The 17,342-nt window shown below is 36.4% G+C and overlaps 1 protein-coding gene across 2 annotated transcripts in view; it reads right to left on the bottom strand.

Annotated features, from left to right (window-relative positions):
- The window catches only part of LOC140135947 (1-phosphatidylinositol 4,5-bisphosphate phosphodiesterase gamma-1-like), an 88,700-nt gene that overhangs the window by 25,101 nt on the left and 46,257 nt on the right, over positions 1-17,342 (bottom strand). For both annotated transcript variants that reach the window (XM_072157644.1, XM_072157645.1), the window contains 8 exons: positions 15,657-15,779; positions 12,006-12,183; positions 11,450-11,518; positions 10,514-10,617; positions 9,607-9,764; positions 8,167-8,324; positions 6,628-6,724; positions 1,107-1,322 (listed from right to left, as the gene is read on the bottom strand). In XM_072157644.1, the coding sequence (XP_072013745.1) occupies positions 1,107-1,322; positions 6,628-6,724; positions 8,167-8,324; positions 9,607-9,764; positions 10,514-10,617; positions 11,450-11,518; positions 12,006-12,183; positions 15,657-15,779 (1,103 nt within the window). The remainder of the gene's footprint in view (positions 1-1,106; positions 1,323-6,627; positions 6,725-8,166; positions 8,325-9,606; positions 9,765-10,513; positions 10,618-11,449; positions 11,519-12,005; positions 12,184-15,656; positions 15,780-17,342) is intronic.

The raw sequence follows: 17,342 nt of genomic DNA, 5'->3' as shown, positions 1-17,342 counted from the left end.
CACACATGGACAGCAATGATTTTACTGTCTTACTCTATTCCATAGCATAAAACAAAAATATTGTACTTGAAATTATTTTCGTGTTTTTTAAACTTTCTTTTAATTTTGGTAAGACATTTCAAACAATATTTTGTAAGCATAAAAAGTCAATTTGCCTAATACGTCAGTTTATACCAATATTCAGGGATATTTAAACTTAATAATTCCCTACTTTTTGGTATGGAAAAATATAAGCACTTGTGAAGTAATATAAGAAAGAAAAAACTTTTCATTATCCTATCAAAAGTAGCAAACCAACTATGTAAAACAAAATTAAAATAAATATGTTTAAAGAGTACTTTTATTTATAAACAGGTTCACCTGGTTTAGTACTTGTAGACTATATTAAGAACTCGGCTATTACATACCACATCTAGGGCAAATCATGTTATTAATTATGGGGAGTAAATATCTTGGAGAATGTAAAAAGAATGGGTGAACATCTGGATCAGGAGGGGTGAGGAGTTATGAACAGAGATGAAGGCATCTATAATCTTAGCCTCAATGATCCACTAACTTGAGACTGCAACTAAGTCTAACATCACTACCGTAAGTAAGTAACATATGTGACACAATCTGGTCCATAGAGGCCAAAGGCGGGAAATTTGAAACTGAGATAAAGGCAAAAAATATGGAGTAAAATACAATAAAATACATAAGAAAATAGACATCAAAAAACTTCAGGTATGCTAGACCTTGAGTGTTTTCAGTATTAGATAGCCTATCATTTGTATAAGAACTCAATTTTCAAAATGCCTCCTTTGGCCTCCATGGACCAGATCGTGTCACATTTTAAACTTCCTGACAGTCAACAGTTGGATCATCACAAAAACAACAGGTGTGAGAATGTCTGTGGTTCACTGTCAAAACTCTGAGACGATCAGGAGGTTTTCACTTGGTTTGGATAAATTCAAATTTATATATATATAAACTTCTCAGTGCCAGAAGTGGATAAGTGCAATAGCTGCCCTGTGAACATCTGGCAATTTACACACAGTATATTGTATTCATCTACACATGCTACACATGGCAGCTATTGCACTTAGTTCATAAGTTGCTGTACTCACCTGGAGTTTGGTAGTTAAGTGACACCATCTGTGAACCCAAGTGCCATATCGGTATCGGGTCATAATTGGAGGAATCGAACCGCTGACCTCTGGGATACGTTCTGCTCAATTGCATTGTATTGTACGTAAGTAAAATCTTGCACTTTTCTTTGAAGAAGTAGCGTTCTACTCTGGTCTCTGGGAATGACGACATCTCATAATAGTTACCTGGAATGTCTGGGAGGGAAAACAAAGAGAAAATGGGTTATGAGCAGGGTTGGCGATAGTTTTGATTTTTTTTTTTAAATCAAAAAAATTGATTTATTTGATTTAAATTGGATTTTTTTTATTTAAATCGATTTTTTTGATTCCAAGAACTGCTATACCCCATGATAAAGTCAATAGAGACCAGTAGAATGCTAGACATATGCACAATCCTATCAGGTATTTACAAAAAAATCAAAACACATCTTTAGATGTGAAAATTTCAATGAAAAAATTTGGTTAAATCATGGGAAAAAACCTGTTGAATTCTGCGCCTTGAAAATGATTTTTTAGCAATAGATAAAATGACATCATAGAGGTATTTAATTGTATCCAAAAGGTGTAGAAGCATTACAAATGAAGTAAAATAGTCAATTGAAGATAGAAATTAACTTAAATTTATCAAAAATGGTAAAAACTGAAAAAGTTGATTTAAATCAGTGATTTTTTTTTTTAAATCATTTGATTTAAATCGCGCCAACCCTGGTTATGATATTGTCGAGATCCCACATTCATCATCATCAGTCGGCTGCGGAGCAGGCGACTACAAGCTTTCTCCAACTATTGTGATCTTGGGCAAGCGAAACAATTTTGTTTGGCTGCAGCATCCCTTCAGTATCTCCCAGGAGGTGTTGCACATACTGTAAGTACAGTGTGTGCTGCCGTTCCGGTTTCCTCTTCCCATGTGATGGAATATAAAGGGCATATTCTTGCACAGGCTCATCGTCTTAAAGACACAGTATATGGCCGAGAAATTTGAGTTGATGAATCCCGACTCTGGCAACCACTGGAGTGGTGTTGGTCAGACATTGATCCCACATTACTTTACTACAGAGCCAAACGTTGTCTGTTTTCTACTTTTAAAATTCCGTTTTATGAAATGTCACTTTCTTGGTTTTCTTGTGGCTTTCCGTGTTTTGTCGGTTTTACCATGTTTTGTCCTTTTTACAAGAAGATCAATAAAATATATTACAAACTATGTGTGTTGTAACGTACCATTATTAACAAATAATCTATTCTAGTAACTAGGTGAGCCGATCTTCCACATAAATACAGCATGAGTAGATGTGCTTTGACAGCGATGTGGAGATTGGTAGGGGTATTATTTATCACACTTTTTACACATTTATTTTATTGAAAACAACAACAGACACACATTTTTATATTTTTTCTCTGTATTTAATTCACTTTTTTCACTTATTTCAATTTTATTTTTTTCAATGAAATTCCATGAAATTTGTCCGTTTTCCATATCACGGAAAATTTATGGCTCTGCAACAGCCATTTTCACTGCAGTATCATACATACATACATACATATTAGAGCTTATAAAGCGCTATTACAAAAAGATCAAAGCGCTAAGTGATACACTGCAAAAACAAGAGAATGAACAAAAGCAAAGAGTCAAAAAGGATAATAATGAGCCTTAAGAGATTTTTTAAATGTTGCCACTGAGGTTGCCTCCCTGATGTTACGCGGGAGGCATCAGTTCCACAACGCTGGACCAGCAGAACGAAAAGACATGTCACCACTGCGATTTTTACCGATGTGAGTGTTCAGAGGACAGGTTGAGGAATATCCAAGTTAAGACACCTACAAAATACCCTCATAAACATTCAACATTTGTGTGCAGAACCTTTCTTGCCGATTTGGTCTTTTTGAAAAAGGCAGCGTCCAATTTACATTTTTCTATCTGTAGACAGACTGAAATTACAACACAGTGGCCTATGAGGCATTGTAATTAATGCATTTGGCCGTGCGTTTTGAGCTGAGCCCACAAATAGGTGGTATTGTTTCATGTGTGCAACAAACATGGAAATTGACAAGGGTGTATAATTTTAAATTCATGTGCTACATAGTCAAATTTGGTACCAAATTGAAGGGAATATATATGTCAGCTACTTAAAAGTCACAAAAATGCCTGTTGTTATCTTGTTTTTGAGTAATTGCTAATTAATTAACCCCAAATAGCCATTTTTGCACGGTGGTAGATGAGGGGAGCAGGATGAGGGGGGAGCAGGAAATATGGGAACATTATAAGAGTAAGCTATAGATCACAATACCCAAGAAATATTACTTTATTGAATCATTGAGTTATTCCTTAATTATAAACCAAGGTTGAAGACTTTTTTATTCTTAATTGGTACTTAATTTAATTAATTAATTAAATTTAATTAATCATGAAAGCAATGCCATTGAAATTCTAAAAGTTGCGCGCAAGATCGTGCTGGAAAATATGGAGTGAAATTTGTGTGTCCCCTACAAATTTAATATGCTCTGAGTAGAATTAAATAAAGTGCAGGCCAGTAAACATGTATAAAAAATGTAGGCTTAATTACAAGATCAAACCTATAGTTTTAATGGGAAAATTGGGGGGGGGGGGGAAGCAGAACGTCCAGCCAGACCGATGAAGGTCCAAATCGGTATTTTATCATATGGCATCAGATGAGGGTTTTTTATGGCTACAAATGAATCCTCACTAACTAGATTTGTATTTAATCTAGAGGTAGTGTATCTATAAGACTATAAATGCATCAGAATCAGCCAAAGAGTCCGTTCAACACTGTCATAGCCTCCACTGTAAAAGGAAAGTCCTTTAAAAAGAGAAACATGCGATTTGTTTTCACATTGAGGGAGTAATTTTCATATACACTGATTACACTCTTGGCAATAGCATTGTCAGTTCTCTCACATTCACCTTTCCATCACACCCTGTTGATTCAAGGGAATGGATTCTTGTATATTTATCCATTTGTTGTCTTTTAACATCTTTCTCAACATAAAAAAACCTGCGAACCCTGGACATTGGGGTATAATTTCATCCAATTTTTATGTTCTTCTTTTATTTAATTAATTAATTAATTTATAATCTATTAAGATGAGTCTAAACTGCATTTGTCAGTAAGTTGTTTTTGTGTTTTAGCTTTAAGGGTGTAAATATTGTTTAAATTCATGAAACTGTCCCAAACTATGTTTGCAAAGTTAATTTAGATATATTGCAAAATTTTGTTGGTTGGCTGGTAATTACGCCATGATACGATACCCACCAGTCAGAGTCGTGCATTTCATTTTTTATAAGCAATGTAAGTGATTTTATGTATTTATTAGTGTCTCTTATATTTGCAAATAAGTAGTTTGAATGTTTATAAAGGTTATAAAGCAAAATGTACTCTTCAACTTTTGAGATTATAGTATGTGTATCAAATATCGCTGGAAATTTGCAACTCAAATTTTATCTGAAAAAATGATCGCACAAAATTATTTTACCAAACATAACACCTATCAAGTTATATATCATTGGAAAGGTCTAACTGAGGAGAATTGAAAAATGCAGGTTAAATTTCAATAGGGTGCATGGTTGTTTATTTACTGTCAATTTTAAAATATAACATTTTTTCTATTTTTTCAACATATTTTGATCTCTAACTCTTTATGACTACATCCTATGCTTTTTTTAATTGTATTTTTGAACTCCTGAGACAATTTCCTGTTGAAAAATGTATACTTTTATGGGTGTAGGATGTCAAACATTAATAATATACTTCATTGAACCGAAAACAGCGCGATTTTTGGAATAACAGTCGGTGAAACAGAAATGGGCCCACCTCAAAACGCATGGCCATTTGTGACCATCCACCACAAATGTGCCCAGAAGTCAGAAAATGTGATTTTGAGCTACAGTGCAAAATATCCAAAAATGTCATATTTTGATCAAAATTAAGATTTTCACAAATATTTCATACTTCTCTTACACAGCTGCAAAATTACACAGCTATACCAAAACTAACAATAATTAAAAAATGACATTGCATGGAGCTGGTTTCAACAGAAATAATAGAATTTTGATAACTTTAAGTGCATTATTCTCAGCGTTGCGTTCTGTTGTAAGGCAAATTTTGAAGAAATGTAACTTCATTTCAGGATATCATACAAAGTTGAAGTGTCATTTTGAAGCTTCAGGTATGATCTTTCCAAATCTGTAACTAGAATTACGCGGTTCGTAATTAAGGTGGCCCCCACAAAACTATACACCACATGAGGTCACCATATACTATCACAATACCAAGTTTGATATAGGATGGGACGGATTGAGTGTGATACCTGAATTTATCGAATGAGCTAGAGTTTTCAAATATCATGCGAGACGAAGTCGAGCGTGATATTTGAAAACTCTAGCGAGACTGATAAATTCAGGTATCATGCTAAATTATCCGTCAATTTTATCATTATTATGTCTTCAGAATCTTTTTTTGGTCAAAAACATGATTTTTAGTAAAAAAACATGATTATTGGTCAAAAATGTGATTTTTGGTCAAAAATGTGATTTTTGGCCAAAAATGCGACTTTTGGTCAAAAATGATTCTTGACATGATTTTTAGTCAAAAAAATGTGTTTTTTTGGTCAAAAATGTATTTTTGGTGAAAATGTGATTTTTGGTCAAAAATGTGATTTTTGGTCAAAAATTTTTGGTCAAAAATGTGATTTTTGGTCAAAAATGTGATTTTTGGTCAAAAATATGATTTTTTTGGTCATGGCTTGTCACATTTACAAAAAAAATCACACCAAAAGAGACTTTTACACATAAAGTATATGAACTATGCACTCTATGAAGAGGCTACAGATATGAAAAAACCCTGTAGCTCCAGGTGACCGATACACAAATTGATCAGACAGCCAGGTTATGTACAAAGTATAGGAGCCCAGATTCTGAAGACATAATAATGAAGTTAATCGGTGGTTGCATTTAAGCTGCAGAGTGGATTAACGACAATGTAGGCAAAATATGCTAATGAGCTCATTAATATTCATAAATATGCAAATAATGCGACAGTATACAGCACGTGAGGCAACCATATACTATCACCGTACCAAGTTTGAAATTGATCTGTGATTGCGTTTGTGCTGCAGAGTGGATTAAGGACAATGTAGGCAAAATATGCTAATGAGCTCATTAATATTCATAAATATGCAAATAATGCAACACAAAACTATACAGCACATGAGGCCACCATACCCTACCTCTGTACCAAGTTTGAAGTTGATCGGTGATAGCGTTTAAGCTGGAGAGTGGATTAATGAATTTGCTTCCGCCCGGACAAACAAACAAAGAAACAAACAAGGGAACAAACAACCATCTGGATGATAACATTAGCCCCACATATATGTGGGGGCCAAAAATCTGATGAAGGGACAAATTCTGGGCTCATTTGAAGTGTACATATCCTAAAAAATAGGACGCTAGAATAACAAAACACCCTTTTATAAATCTTTTACTCACTATCCTCTCGGAATGGTACGGATCGGCAGTATACCACCAAATCTGAAAACTCCTTTGCTATCCTCATCTTACGCTCATGAGATTGGGCAATTATCACCTACAGGTAAACAAGAAAACAGGGTTTGATTAGGACTCATTTCCTATAAAATCAATGTACCAATATAAAGAAATACACTGCAATTTTTAGTTAAATACCTAAAACTGGCAAAATATGGCTCCTACTCAGGGTTATAGCTAGACAAATTTTAGTGCCGGGTAAAATTTATATGAAATGGTAAAAAAATTGAAATTTTGATAAGAATTGCTAATTTGTATACTGATTGTTCATTGATTTTGAAACATTTGAGACTGGAGTGCCGGGTATTTGGGCTCAAAATTAACTCGAGTGCCGGGTGGAAATTAAGAGTACCGGGCAGGGCCGCCCTCCACCGTCCAGCGTAGCTACAACCCTGCTCCTACTATTGCACTTACCTGAAGCTAAAGAAAAAGAAATTTACCAGACTCTTCTACCAGAAAGAGAAGGTTGGCAAGGGTAAATCTGATTTTCTAATCTTATCCAGAGATGCCAACATTAACATCCAGAAAATAGGGAGGATTCAAACAAAAAAAAGGGAGGTTTTCTAAATTACATGCAACTTCAATGGCACATAACTTGTCAGAAATAGGCAGGTTGCCAAATATGGGTGTCAAAATGGACAAAAATGTTTCCAAAATAGGGAGCCTCCCTATTAAATAGGGAGGGTTGGCATCTCTGCTTATCCTCAAGATAATCTTTTTTTGGGTGGAGAGGGAAAGTGTCAAAGGTTCTTCATTGAATATTTTAATTTCATGAATATATCCTTTTGGTAAACTAAATATTATACAGATATTGACTGCTATGAGGGGCATGGTTAAAATTATAGGCCCAAGTTGATCTCAAAATCATGGTTTTGAGATCACCGCGGGCCTTCCATTTTAACCATGCCCCGAATAAAAAGCAGTCAATATTTGTTTTATATACCAAATCTTAAAGATTCTTGTCAACTGTTTGATTAAAAGCCTCGATTGTGGGAAGAGAAATTAATAGTTTTCAATGCGAACGGCTCAGATTACAATCTGCGATTTCCGCGTAACTATAGCGCACAAAAACATTAACGTGTGCGTAATATCATTTTATGCTGGAAAAAGCACACGCAGAACTATGCCCGGGGAATAGATACTTTTGAGGGCATAGTCAAAACTATGCTCACGCTTTTAACCAATCAGATGGAGGGAATCTTTAGATGAGGTATATAAATATGATTATTTCCTATGACAAACATGTCTTCAAAACACTTTTTCATTTCAATTTAAAACTAAATTTACAAGGCTCAAAAGATACTTCATCGCCCCCCTTGATGAAAATCAGATTAAATGTTATGAAGATAGTTAAGAATTATCAAATTATCTCCTTTGTGTGTATTCTGCTAGCTTAAATAGCTTATATTTTTAAATAAGCGATGGCAATTCGAGGTACCATTTGGTATGGGTTACATATTTTCCTGTTGCATAAGAACTCACCCTTTCCTCTGCTTTGACTGAAGCCTCTTGGATATGTTTAGTCCAATCTTGCAGATCCTCTAGAGTTGTGGCTGCGACATCCACAGGAGGGCGCTGCTGGGATGGCGAGACAATTCTCAATACAAATTGCTGTCTAGTACGCACACCAACCATCATATCTGAAACACGATTGTATTACAAAAAATATATTGACAAACCAAAAGTGCAGCTGTAACATATATTATATTCTTCATAAAAAAATATGAAAAATCTTGTGGTCCTGCATACAAGTTACCGATCCCTTTCTCTCCACCATTCCCTTCCCCTTGCCTATTCTTTGCAGGATACGTGTTGCACATCTTTTCCACACTGCAGTTCCTTATTTCTATAGCTCCCTTCTGTACATTGCATTGTTGAATTTTGTGGCTCTTCATATGACTTAAATATCCCTTTCCATCCTGTGTTTCCTTTTCCTTGCCTTTTCTTAGCAGGATATATGCAGCACATCTTTCCACACTACAGTTCCTTATTCCTATAGCTCCCTTCTTTATATTCTATTTGAGTCATGAGGCTCTTCATACCAGTTACCAGTGCATTTCCTTCCCTTATTCTCTTCCCCATGCCTTTTCTCAGCATAGCAGGATATGTGGAGCACATCTTTTCCACACTGCAGCCCTTTCCTTGTTTCTATAGACCACTTGACATCATTGTTTATCAACAAAGGCAAGGGACTGGTCTGTCGATATGCTTGAACGAACCGCTACACTGTTCAATGGCTTTCTTGTGCTATATGAAATGTGGTGGCCGATTTAAAATGCATGTGCCCTGAGCAAACTACGATGCGTACCCACACTGCAGGGCAAAGGACAATGAAAATTGGCATAATTTGTGCGCATACTGCCGGGCAATGACGTCACATGTCAAGTGGTCTATAGCTCCCTTCTATGCAATTCCTATCCGAGTTTTGTGACTCTGCATACGAGTTATTGATCCCTTTCCCTTGTCTTTACTTAGCAAGATAATGTGTAGCACATCTTCCCTACATTGCAGTCTGTTACTATTATAGCTTCCTTCTGTACAATTCCTATCAGAGTTCTGTGGATCTGCATACGAGTTACTGATCCCATTCCCTTGTCTTTTCTTAGCAATGTGTAGCACACCTTCCCCATACCACAGTCTAATTACTTCTATAGCTCCCTTTTGTAGAATACCCATTTGAGTATTGTGGCTGTGCATTAGCATTACTAATCTCTTTCCCTCTCTCAACCCCTACCCTTTCCGTTACAGGATATCTGTATAGCACAACTTACCAACACTGCAGCCCCTTATTTCTATAGCTCCCTTTTGTAGAATACCCATTTGAGTCTTGTGGCTGTGCATTACTAAACTCTTTCACTCCCTCATTCCCTTTCCCTTCCATTACAGGATATATTTATGTACAGGATATACAGCACAACTTACCCACACTGCAGCCCCTTATTTCTATAGCTCCCTTCTGTAGATTCCCCATGAGAGTTGAATCTTGTGTTGAGTCTGGTGCATTACTGGGGTTAGCAATTTCTTCCACATAATTGGATGGGAACCACATGTTCTTCTTCCCACCATAATCACCTTTCCACCTGCAAAATTAAAAGATACAAATTTTCACTCAGCTTTTAACACATTTAGCTCAATCGATGAGGCGTTCGAATATGGTTCGAGAGGTAGCGGGTTCGAACCCTGGCGGTGCCTAGTACGCTCTTGTGGAAAAATTGAGTTAGCTTGAAATTCCCCTGGACAAGGAACTTACTGCTAATTTGTCTCGTTGTAACCCGTATGAAACTCGGGAGCTGATCCTGGTTGTGAAGGTTATTTGTGGAATGTCTAGGGTGTGCGCTCTTGAAGCAGCAAAGTCCCTGATTTGTTGTTTAATGGTTAATGGAATGATGTGGGGCCGTAGTGGTCAGCGACAACATGTAAAGTGTGCTGAGGCTTGTGGATCAATGTCTAGGCGTTGTGTCTGTGCGTAGCGCACTATAAATCACTGTGCTCTTTTTTTTCATGAGTTTGAGTTCAGAGGCTAAGTGGATGCACAATATGGATGAATACTGGGACCAACCAAGATGGGGGCAAAATTTCAGAAATATTGTTTGCCGACTAATATTGTTAATTGGTGACCCCATATTTTTTCACCAGAGCGCTCAAGAAAGGTAGAGGGGAAGGGAGGTAGGACAAAAAATCTTGTGACTAATTTTAACCATATTGATATTATTGTAATATGCAATGCAACAATGTAAAATATCACCAGCACGACAATTCCAATTTTAATGCTAAAATGGGCTCAAATTAGAACAGGTTTTGATTATTGGACCATGCACTATTTCCTTACCATCCATGATCCTGCTTATCCACATTAGTAATAATAGCATGTTTACAGAATGACAGTTCATCATCACGCTGGGCTCGGTAGTCATAGAGAGCTTTCACTGTTACCTGGTAAAAGGGAAGAAGACACAAAGAAACAATTTCATGACTGCTGATACCAATCACATTTTGTCTGTGGTAAAAGAATTGACATATTGAAATAATAGTTGATCAAAGGTTTCACTAAGGCAGGAGTGGGCAAGTGCAGTAGCTGCAATGTGTAGAAGAGTACAATTTACTGTGTGTATATTGCCAAATGTTCCAAATGTTCACAGGGCAGCTATTGCACTTACCCACTTCTGACACTGAGCAGTTGATAAGAACCCCCTCATCATGCAGATAACCATTTCATATCAGTGTGAGAAGTCCAAACGAGGGACCACTAATTGTTGGTCCAGACAGTAATAAGAAGTCCAGCCAGTAATATTTAGAATTCAATGTAGATCACTTTTATAATGAACATACTCAGCAACAGAGACAAATACCACTTCTACTATCAATTTGACAAATACACATTACAAAACTACAAAATGTAATTAATTTAAAACAAACTCTTATAATATAATGATATTCATACATATAAACGTAAATAGAAAGCAAAATAATACATCACTCAGATTTGATACACTCAACGGAGTGTTTTCACAGATGACGTCACAGATGTAGACCCTTACCCCCCGGAACCAAGGGCTGCCACAACATGTTCTTGTTTGATGTCATCGGAGGTGTCTCAACAAAATCGCTAGCAAAAACAAATCTTCAGAGCAATAACATCCACTGAAGACGCTGGTTAACTCGGTGAAAGCGCTCTGGTGAGTGTACCAAATTTGAGTAGCGTAGAGGTAAAATTTTGCATTCTATAAACTCTTATAACATTTTCAGGACAAATCAATGTACATACCTTTGGAATAAATTGGTTAGGATCCATGTAGATATCTGGATGACCATAAATGGCTGAATCATCTGCTTCCTAAATAGAAAAATAAAATGTAGCAAACATTTAGTCACTGTATGTAAATTACAAGGCAGAATCATAGTTTTAAAATGAAATTTAAGTGAAAATAAAGTTTGTTACCTAAATAATTTATGACACTATATTTTTAATGCTAAAGCAGAAGTATTGCCCCAATGCAACATTGTGAATTATATATGCACGAACTGCAAACTAACCAATAACCATTAAATGTGGATTTATCTGGCATGTGTAAGGGGGAGCAAATATTTTAGGCACATCAAAAGTAGGGGCAACAATTTTTTGTCATGTCATAAGAAGGACCAAGCAATTATTGGCAGACGATTTTGATAATTCACTCTGGCATATATAAAATTATTGCACAGCCCATATTTGATTTTGATTAAAAAAGAATTCTTGGTCATGACAATCAACTGATCTTTAATTCTGCGTCCCTTTTCAAAATTTATTAAAAAGGAAACAAACAAACAAAGACTTGACTTACGACTCCATACTGTGCCACCGCAGCCTCATTGATCGGTTTCTTCAATTTCATCTTGCGATAGAGGGGGTACTTCTCATAGTAACCGACAAGCTCCACCAAGCTCTCAAACTGAGCAGTACCAATGGTGAATAGACGTCCTTCTTGCTTGATTCGGCAATGCTTGATTTTACCTTCAGATCTGGAATAAGGAGAAATTATTTCATATTCATAACTTCATTAATCACATTTAGTTATTTTTAAAAACGCGAACACAAATCGAGGTCATTAATATTGAAACGGGAGGAGCTGTAGGCTAATGTAGATTTTTTTAAGCTTACCTAATTTATTATGCCGTCGCATTGTATTCGTTTATTGGGATTTCCGTCATGCAATGTCAGGACTTCCTGGCCCAAATTGATGCCAAAACTGCATCGTTTATTTAATTTCCATGCATGTACTGAAGCTAAATTGTCCACGTAAACAGTCCGATCCAAGGAAAATGGGGTTCTATCGGCACAAAATACGCCAATTTTACCTCGTGGATCGGCTGACATTTCGGTCCATTTCCAGTATAAAACATGGTTCAAATTCTTAGATTTTCTATATTTTTATTCCTCAGCAATTCAGGTTTCTGCTGATATGGTGCCCAATTTTGGAGGTGCAACCATTGTTTTAAAATTCCCTGCCAAATTTCAATGTTTATTTTTGGAAAAGACGCCATTATTGTCATTTTGTCGTCGTGACTTCTTCACATTCAATGAGGGGTTTCTCAAATAACAGTGCTAATTAAGTAATACTTTATTTCGCATTAAATTATTATATTCATAAGAAAGCAGCTTCTCCCCAGTTTTGGAAACTAGGTCAGTTTTATAGATTAATGAAGAATTAGTAAAATTATAGTTAGAAATAAAAGCAATTTAAAGAATTACTAATTACTAGGATTACCAGGAATTTTCAATCATAAAAACACTTAATACGTCATAACAAATTATTGCCCAATCAGCTTTCAGTACGTCATTCCTCCAATTTTTCTAGGCCAATCAGCTTGAGGCATTCTCAAAAGAAAGAAAATTGTTCACTGTTCAAATTACTTTCGACCAGAGCAGACGTGTAAAAGGAAATCTCGTGAAATTATCGTCTGCACTCAAATTTTGATATACTGTATTTTTTCAAATACAGACTTTGGAGGTTAGCAATTTAGCATGTAATCCCCAAGCTCTTGTTGGGTGATTCGAGGGAGTCTTGGAACGGTATGGATGCTGCAGTCCCGCCGGTTTACACCGGTGGGGTCTCTGGGGAGAAAATACCGTTCCGGGATTCCAGCTTGACTCGATATGCCCAAATCCCTTCGGGGTCATAAGCCACTCGGCAAGAGCTTCTTTTAGGATCAGAACGACGGACATTATCTTTTTATACTAGGCCATTTTCATTATTCCAAATTAATCATATTGTAAGTATTTCCTGTGCGATAGAGTCACAGGAAAATCCATTCGGTATTAAACTTTCTGAATCGAGTACAGAGTTCGCCATTTTGTCAAATGGTACCCGGTTCAAGCAATGGCTCGGCTCCTTTAGCTCGTACGAATTAGGTCGGAGCCTTGCAAGGTTAATTGCTCACGGGGATCACCCGAGTCCCATGGTTACTGAATGGTTTATCATAGAAACAGAGTCCGTCGTTCTCTCCTGTCCCATTCCCAAAGTAAACAAAGAATAAAATCCCCAAAAGAAAGAAAGAACAATGAACAATTCCAAATAAATAAATAACTATCACATGAATTGCAAGTCAGTTTTATATCAACGTTTTCCCCTTGTTGTGTGCTCGTTCGATTGAGAGAATTTGCGACTTATTTGCATACACTTTTGGTATGTTATTTTTAGAATGTGATTCACGTGATACGAGTCAGCTGATTGAAGTTGAGAAACAAGCCAAAATAATCCCGTAATGTTCAGGCAATTTAAGTGAAAGTTATGAAAGTTCTTATTTCTTTACAAAATAACAAGAAATAAGGTAGCGGCCTTCCCCAAAATTCTAAAAGTCATGAATTGACCTTTTTATTATAAAAATTGGGCAATAATACATTTGTGTTATGACAAAAACTCTTCTTGTGCAGTCAGTCTCTGTAGAAATTGAAAAGGCGAATAAAAGCGTATATTTCACATATTTATTTTTCACATTATATATACAACAACCGTATTACCTAATCTCAGTTGTCAGTTACTTCGTGTTAGTGTCAGGTAATAAAAACAATAAGTGTTATAAACCAACAAAATAATGGTGTTATAAAACAATGAGGTGTTATGAACCGAAATAAGGTTCAACAAAGGTTAAAGGTTATGTAACCAGGTTAAAGGTTTCATAACAAGGTTTTAAACAGTCAAACTAATATTTAAACGAACAGTTTAATTCGAACCATTCGAAGTGCCGTGCAGATTAGATCTTCGATTCGCTCGTCCATTCGTTCGTACCTATTCCAGAACTTGGAGATTGCTGATTTGCCTGACGCTCGACGGTTTGTATGATTTCTTTATTTCTACCCCAAAATTTAGGCCAGGTCAATTCCACATTTGGTTATCTTTTGCACTGGGTCCTTTATGGCCGCTACCAAGAAACGCTACCCTGTATATAAGTTTGAGCCATCGAAATGTAGCTTTAAGATTTATTGGTTTATTTTATTCTATTTCCTGTTTAGGTCACATACTTCACTTGCCAGGCCTATTAAAGAGGTGCCAGTTGCTTTCATTACAATATCTCACAATTGACCGCAAAATGTGTAATTGTTCGAAAGTAAATATTAGTATCCTCCGCGAGCGCCGTATTGTGCGTTGCGCGCGAGCTGGCTGCTGTATTTGGATTGCGCGCTACCATATTTGCACCGATTGTGATAGGCACTTTTGTTATTGGTCCGTCCTGTTTTAGCCTGATCGATTTTTGGAAAGGGAAGATGTAAAAATCATCCACTTGAGCAAAATTTTGTGTTATTTTGTAAAGTGAAGCGATCAAAGTGATGGTTATAAATGAGGTTAATAACTTTGCATCGGTAATATGTCGGGCATTGTGAAAAATCTAAACATTTTGCTTTGGACCTCGGAATATCTACGCCCCTCGGAATATTCCTCGGTTCCAAAGACAATGCCCTCCAAATAACCGATGCACAGTTATTAACCTCTAACAAGTTTTCAAATAAGAAAATAGGGTGTAAAATTCAAGTAAATAATTATATAATTATACCGCTTACTGAATTATACAGCTGATTGATTGAAGCTGTCTAATCCCCTAACAGCCCAAGGGGCTACAAAATGCTACAGCACAAAGCGACTGCAAGCGCAAGTATCCTGCATGAGGTGATTGAGTAATAATCCGTAAATACATATCGGCACAAAATAGGTGGCACCAACATACACACTCATGGCTTGCTAAAGTAATATTCAGATTTCCTTTGACAGCATAACCATCGCGTATACGCGCGCGACGTCAAGCGTGTGCATTGGACCTTGTGCAAAATAATACGCGCTGGATGGCTAGCAGTACGCTTAATTTGTAAAAAGAAATCTGAATATTACTTTATCTCCGGGTTATCAGAGTGGAATTGTGTTGCTGTTGTTGTTATTATTATTAAAATCTTCCACATTACACTAAGGTGTCCACAACAGATTACTGTTGTCTGCTCTTACCTGAATGAAATTGAGAAGGCATCTTCATCCCGTTCACTCTTTCTCACCAAGAAACTGCCCTCTATTGTCACTCTTTTCAACATATCCTCTGCTTCTTGTCTCGACAACTTCTTGTGGAACCATCTGGTACACAGGTAAGGAGGAAAATGTGAGTAATCATCATTAAAAAAATGGATTTGTTAAACATTAATATTTTCAGACATACACATATTTTGCTAGTTTTTTATCATACATTTGAAGAGCTTATTTCCAAACCGTGTTAAGTCCACAACCCCATGTGTCTCATTTACTTGTGAGATACAATCACAATTACTTTGACACGTTTGACATTAACAACAATGAGTTGTACCATCAACAAGCTATAATTTACCATAACAATGCTATAACATAACAATATGCAGACTATTGTTCTCATTTGGGAAACAAAAGCCCCACACAGTATTACAGTATTGTTACTGTGCGTCCATCCACTGTTCGCTTTGTAATGGTGCATCCAACTGAAATTATAATACCTAACAGCACAACACATTGCAATATCGCACAGGGAAATCAGAAACATGGGATAGTGGACTTAACACGGTTTGGAAATAAGCTCTTCATTTATCTTCTTGATTATGAATAACACACTACAGAACCTTATAGTGACATGTGATATGCACAAAGACATAGGAACACTTACTCCCGCTGACACCCCCCTACACACTCCCCCAAATGCACACATATACATACACAGGGCTCAATTCAATATTAACGGCATTGTAGGTTAAAATCAATCAATCAAGTCTACCTAACCAACAGATGACAGAACATATGTTATAGTTTGATCAGCTCGTAATCAGCGGGCCTTATAACCAGGGACAAGTTATTTGCGCGGTAAAAAATAGCTAATTGCGCGGAGATTGCACAGAACTTTTTTTCAGTGCAAATCATGTATCCCTGCCCATATGAAAAAAATAGCTAATTGCGCGGAGATTGCGCGGAAAAAAAAGTTCCGCGCAAATCACTTGTCCCTGCTTATAACATTGCAGATTAAAGTCAATATCTTTTATTTTCAAGAATTATCTTGTGACATCTCGCCAGAAATATATCAAATTATTAATACACACAATATATACCAGACAGGTTAACTATATCACTCTTAATGTGGGTTACTTTTCGGCAAAATGGTAAAAGCCTAACAATTCCCATTGATTATGAGCTTATCAAACTATACTTAGTTTTACATCGAAAATAATATTTGTAGGAATTCATACTAGTAAATCCATATTTAGATGACAACATTGATTACAGTTTCAGGTTGTGATGCTTCAACCTGGCAACCCACTGAGCTTCAGCCTGGCAACCCACCCAGGTGACGTTTCTCTCTAGAAGTTACTACCCTTGTTACACAAATTATATACCAGAAACATCTGATAGTGAGGGCCAATTATTCCATGAAGCACAAGAAACAAATTTGCTTCACCCACTCTGCACTTGCCTTGTCAGACATTTTTTTTTTAAACAGTCTTAATATCTTTTGCGTAGATACCAATAAAGGCATGCAACGCTGTCCATGTAAATTGACCTGTAATTTTGCAGCAAAATCGACCAACACATTGTTTATGGATCAACTGTTGGAATCGCCAGTTTCCTGGAAGTATCTCTTTAAAAACGCAATTTCATCAATTGATGGTGCACTAACGGTGT

Source organism: Amphiura filiformis, chromosome 16, assembly GCF_039555335.1.
Source record: "Amphiura filiformis chromosome 16, Afil_fr2py, whole genome shotgun sequence".
NCBI classification, from domain to species: Eukaryota; Metazoa; Echinodermata; class Ophiuroidea; order Amphilepidida; family Amphiuridae; genus Amphiura; species Amphiura filiformis.
Note: the sequence above shows the minus strand (reverse complement) of the source record. Positions and strands in the feature narration are given on the sequence as shown.